The following is a 3,786-nucleotide window of genomic DNA, read 5'->3' on the forward strand; positions in this document are numbered from 1 at the left end:
TATAATAAATTATTCTTAATTTGATAATTATATATAATATATCATATAATTAAAATAATGTTATGTTTGATTGGTTATTTGATTATATTTCTTATGCATTCAATGATAGTTTGTCTGAATTTCTACAATATTTAACCTACTAATAATTTTTTAATCTTAATAACTTTTTGATAATTGGATAATTTTTTAAATCTTAATTATTATACTTAGTTTGTTTTTGATTATTGGATAGTTACAATAGGGAAAGGAGGAGTTGAACACTAGTTGTTTTCGATAGAAGTACCTGAATATGTCAACCAATGGAGCTACAAAGATCTTGACAATTTTACTTAATTAATAGATTGTAATTTATCTTCTAAAAAATGTAGTGACTTTAATTTCAAAATCTAGGTCTATGAGCAAGTTAAAAACTATTAAATTATAAAATATTAGTATTAAACTTGTGTTACACATTTAATTATGTTTATTAAGACTTATTCTACTTTAGTATGGATATAGTAAATAGTATATACATAGAAAAAAATTATTTATTTATTTTTTCTTCGGCCTGCAAGGATAAATTTCTGGTTTAACCATTGTGTCTAATACCTTTTGACTAAATTTTTTTTATCGAAAGTAAAATATTGTATCTATGATATTGTTATCATTTTGCATATATAAACAATGTTTAAACTTTGTTCTATGATAATTATTCCAATGTCAAACTACATTCCTAAGTTAAAGCTTGTGTTGGATATATAAGGTTAAAGGAAGTGTTAGGGTTACAACAAATTTCGTAACACTCAATTTGCATGTGTGAATGCAAATTGAATATCATTGTGAATTTAAAAAAAAAAAAAAAAACTGACTAATTCTTTGTTATACGATTATACCTATCAAAATAATGCACATAACCTTAAAATGAAGAAGAAAAATAAAGAGATTTAATCAAACATATGCTTGAAAATCATCTCCATATTTCCAAAAGAAAATTCATAAACAAGGCACATGTAATTGAAGAATTTGGACTTTGAGACTTTGTGCCACTTTGGTGATATATTAATATGAGGTTTTTCAACAGCCAGCAACAGTTGTCATGCCTCACATTCACACGGGTCCCTCTCCCTCACCGTTTTTTTATAAGCCTTTTGTTCACACACGTCTCTTTTGATCAATTAGTCTTAATAAAGACGTTAATTGGAGCAGTAATCTACAACTCATTTACTTATTAATTGTTCACACACACAAATATAATTTAAGAAAAAAAAAAAAAAAAACCCTTCATAAATAGAATCATAACACGTTTAGAATCCTCCAGATTCTATGTATTTCTCTTTTGTATCTCCAAAAATAAAAGATTCTCCCTCTCTCTCTCTCTCTCTCTTATGACCATATAAATCATATTTCTCCGTTAATCTTAGCCTTGCTTCTCTTTAAACTCTATATAATATAACAGCCCAAAAACAAAACACACCCACCCTTTCAAAGTTCAGAGTTTTTTTTTTTTTTTTTTTCTTTCGCATTCCTTTCATTTGGGACTCATAATATTATCAACATGGAGGAGTCTCAAACTCAGACTCAGATGACTCAGAAGCAGAAACCCCTGACACGCCTAAACACCTATGTGGAAAAAAGCTGGGTGGGCAAGCGGTTCAAGGTAGCCGAAAGAAACACCACTTTCACCACGGAGCTCCGAGCCGGAACAGCCACGTTTCTCACGATGGCCTACATCCTAGCCGTCAACGCCTCCATACTCACCGATTCCGGTGGCACTTGTTCGGTCTCCGACTGTATCCCACTCTGCTCTGACCAATCCATACCCGTATCCAGCTGTACCGGGTCGAACCTCCGGGTCATCCAACCCGACGTGTCATGCAAATTCGACCCTGTTAATCCGGGTTACTCGGCCTGCCTCGAACGCATACGCAAGGACTTGATCGTTGCCACCGTGGCTTCTTCTCTAATTGGGTGTGTGATAATGGGTGCCTTTGCGAACCTTCCTTTAGCTTTGGCTCCGGGTATGGGTACCAACGCTTATTTCGCTTACACAGTCGTCGGGTTTCACGGGTCGGGTAGTGTATCCTATAAAAGCGCTTTAGCCGCTGTGTTCATCGAAGGGTTAATCTTTCTAGCCATTTCGGCAGTTGGGTTACGAGCAAAACTCGCTAAACTCGTCCCGAAACCAGTCCGAATCAGCTCCTCTGCCGGTATCGGACTCTTCTTAGCATTTATCGGGTTGCAAAACAACGAAGGAATCGGACTTATCGGGTACAGTTCTTCAACCCTAGTCACTCTCGGAGCTTGTCCAGCTTCCTCTCGTGCTTCACTAGCACCTGTCATAACTGCCGCTAACGGAACCGTTAGTTTGTTACCGGGCGGTACCGTATCGGGCGGTATTTACTGTCTCCGAAACACAATGGAAAGCCCGACATTCTGGCTCGGAATCGTTGGCTTCGTCATCATAGCTTATTGTTTGGTGAAAGACATTAAGGGTGCGATGATTTACGGTATAGTTTTCGTAACGGCGGTTTCGTGGTTCCGAAACACACAGGTGACCGAGTTTCCCGATACGGACGCCGGTAACTCGGCGTACGAGTATTTCAAAAAGGTAGTTGACGTGCATGCGATAAAAAACACAGCTGGAGCTCTGAGTTTTTCGAGTATAGGAAAAGGGTATTTTTGGCAAGCCATGATTACGTTTTTATACGTGGACATCCTCGACACGACCGGGACGTTGTATTCGATGGCCCGATTTGCCGGATTCGTGGACCGAAACGGAGATTTCGAGGGACAATATTTCGCTTTCATGTCGGATGCCACGTCAATAGTTGTGGGTTCGTTATTAGGGACGTCACCAGTGACGGCGTTTATTGAGTCGTCAACGGGGATAAGGGAAGGTGGGAGGACGGGTTTAACGGCGCTGACGGTGGCGGGGTATTTCTTCTTGGCGTTTTTCTTCACGCCGTTACTGGCGTCAATTCCAGCGTGGGCTGTGGGTCCGCCGTTGATATTGGTGGGCGTTTTGATGATGAAGTCTGTGGTGGAGATTAATTGGAACGATATGAGGGAAGCGATCCCAGCGTTTGTGACTATGATTTTGATGCCTTTGACTTATTCAATAGCATATGGGCTTATTGGTGGGATTGGTACCTACATCGTGTTGCACCTATGGGATTGGGGTGAGCTGCTTTTGGTGAAGCTTGGACTGGTGAAAGGTCGTGTTGTAAAGGCTGAAGTCAATGAGACACGCGATCATGGTACAGAAGAAGACCCTAGTGATGTAAAGGCGCTTGATGTTTAATTTTATTACAGTGATAGAATTGTGCCTCTTTTTTTTTTTAATTGGTGTGGGATTTGAAATTTGTGGAAAAAATGGTTTCCATAGTGGGATTGTAAAAAATATATATAAATTGCTTTCAAATCTCCTCTTTTTCTTTATTTTTTTCCACATTAAGTTGGTAGGACATTAAGGTCGAATTCTTAGACCTCTTTCCTCTTTGATGTAAGATAGAATCTGCAGTTTGATTTCTATAATTGATTAATTTTGGTTTTTCTTAATGTAATTTTCATTATTTTAAGTTTAGGGTTATTATTTCTTCATTTTTAAATACATTTAATGCTTTTACAATCAAATTAGAGTCCTGATGAAGTGTGACTTCGTCAGCCAATGAATGCAATCAGAGACGAACTGAAACCTCGTGAAACACCTTTCCTGACGGATGGTCACCGGTGTGGTGCCTGCCACAACGTCTCCGATGCTAAAGTCAGTGTCTAGAATTATATGAGAGCAAAACAAACACACAGCAT

At 38.1% G+C, this 3,786-nt stretch overlaps 1 protein-coding gene across 1 annotated transcript; it reads left to right on the forward strand.

Annotated features, from left to right (window-relative positions):
* Positions 1-1,297: 1,297 nt before the first annotated feature.
* On the forward strand, positions 1,298-3,537 carry LOC111985963 (adenine/guanine permease AZG1). Its single transcript, XM_024017605.2, has one exon. The coding sequence runs from the start codon at positions 1,535-1,537 to the stop codon at positions 3,278-3,280; it is 1,746 nt and encodes a 581-aa protein (XP_023873373.2). The 5' UTR covers positions 1,298-1,534; the 3' UTR covers positions 3,281-3,537.
* The last annotated feature ends 249 nt before the right edge of the window (positions 3,538-3,786 follow it).

The sequence above is a fragment of the Quercus suber genome, unplaced genomic scaffold (genome assembly GCF_002906115.3).
Source record: "Quercus suber isolate HL8 unplaced genomic scaffold, Cork oak 2.0 scaffold_751, whole genome shotgun sequence".
NCBI classification, from domain to species: Eukaryota; Viridiplantae; Streptophyta; class Magnoliopsida; order Fagales; family Fagaceae; genus Quercus; species Quercus suber.

Coding starts and splice junctions, on each gene's coding strand:
- LOC111985963 (XM_024017605.2), top strand. CDS start 1,535: ATGGAGGAGTCTCAAACTCAGACTCAGATGACTCAGAAGCAGAAACCC.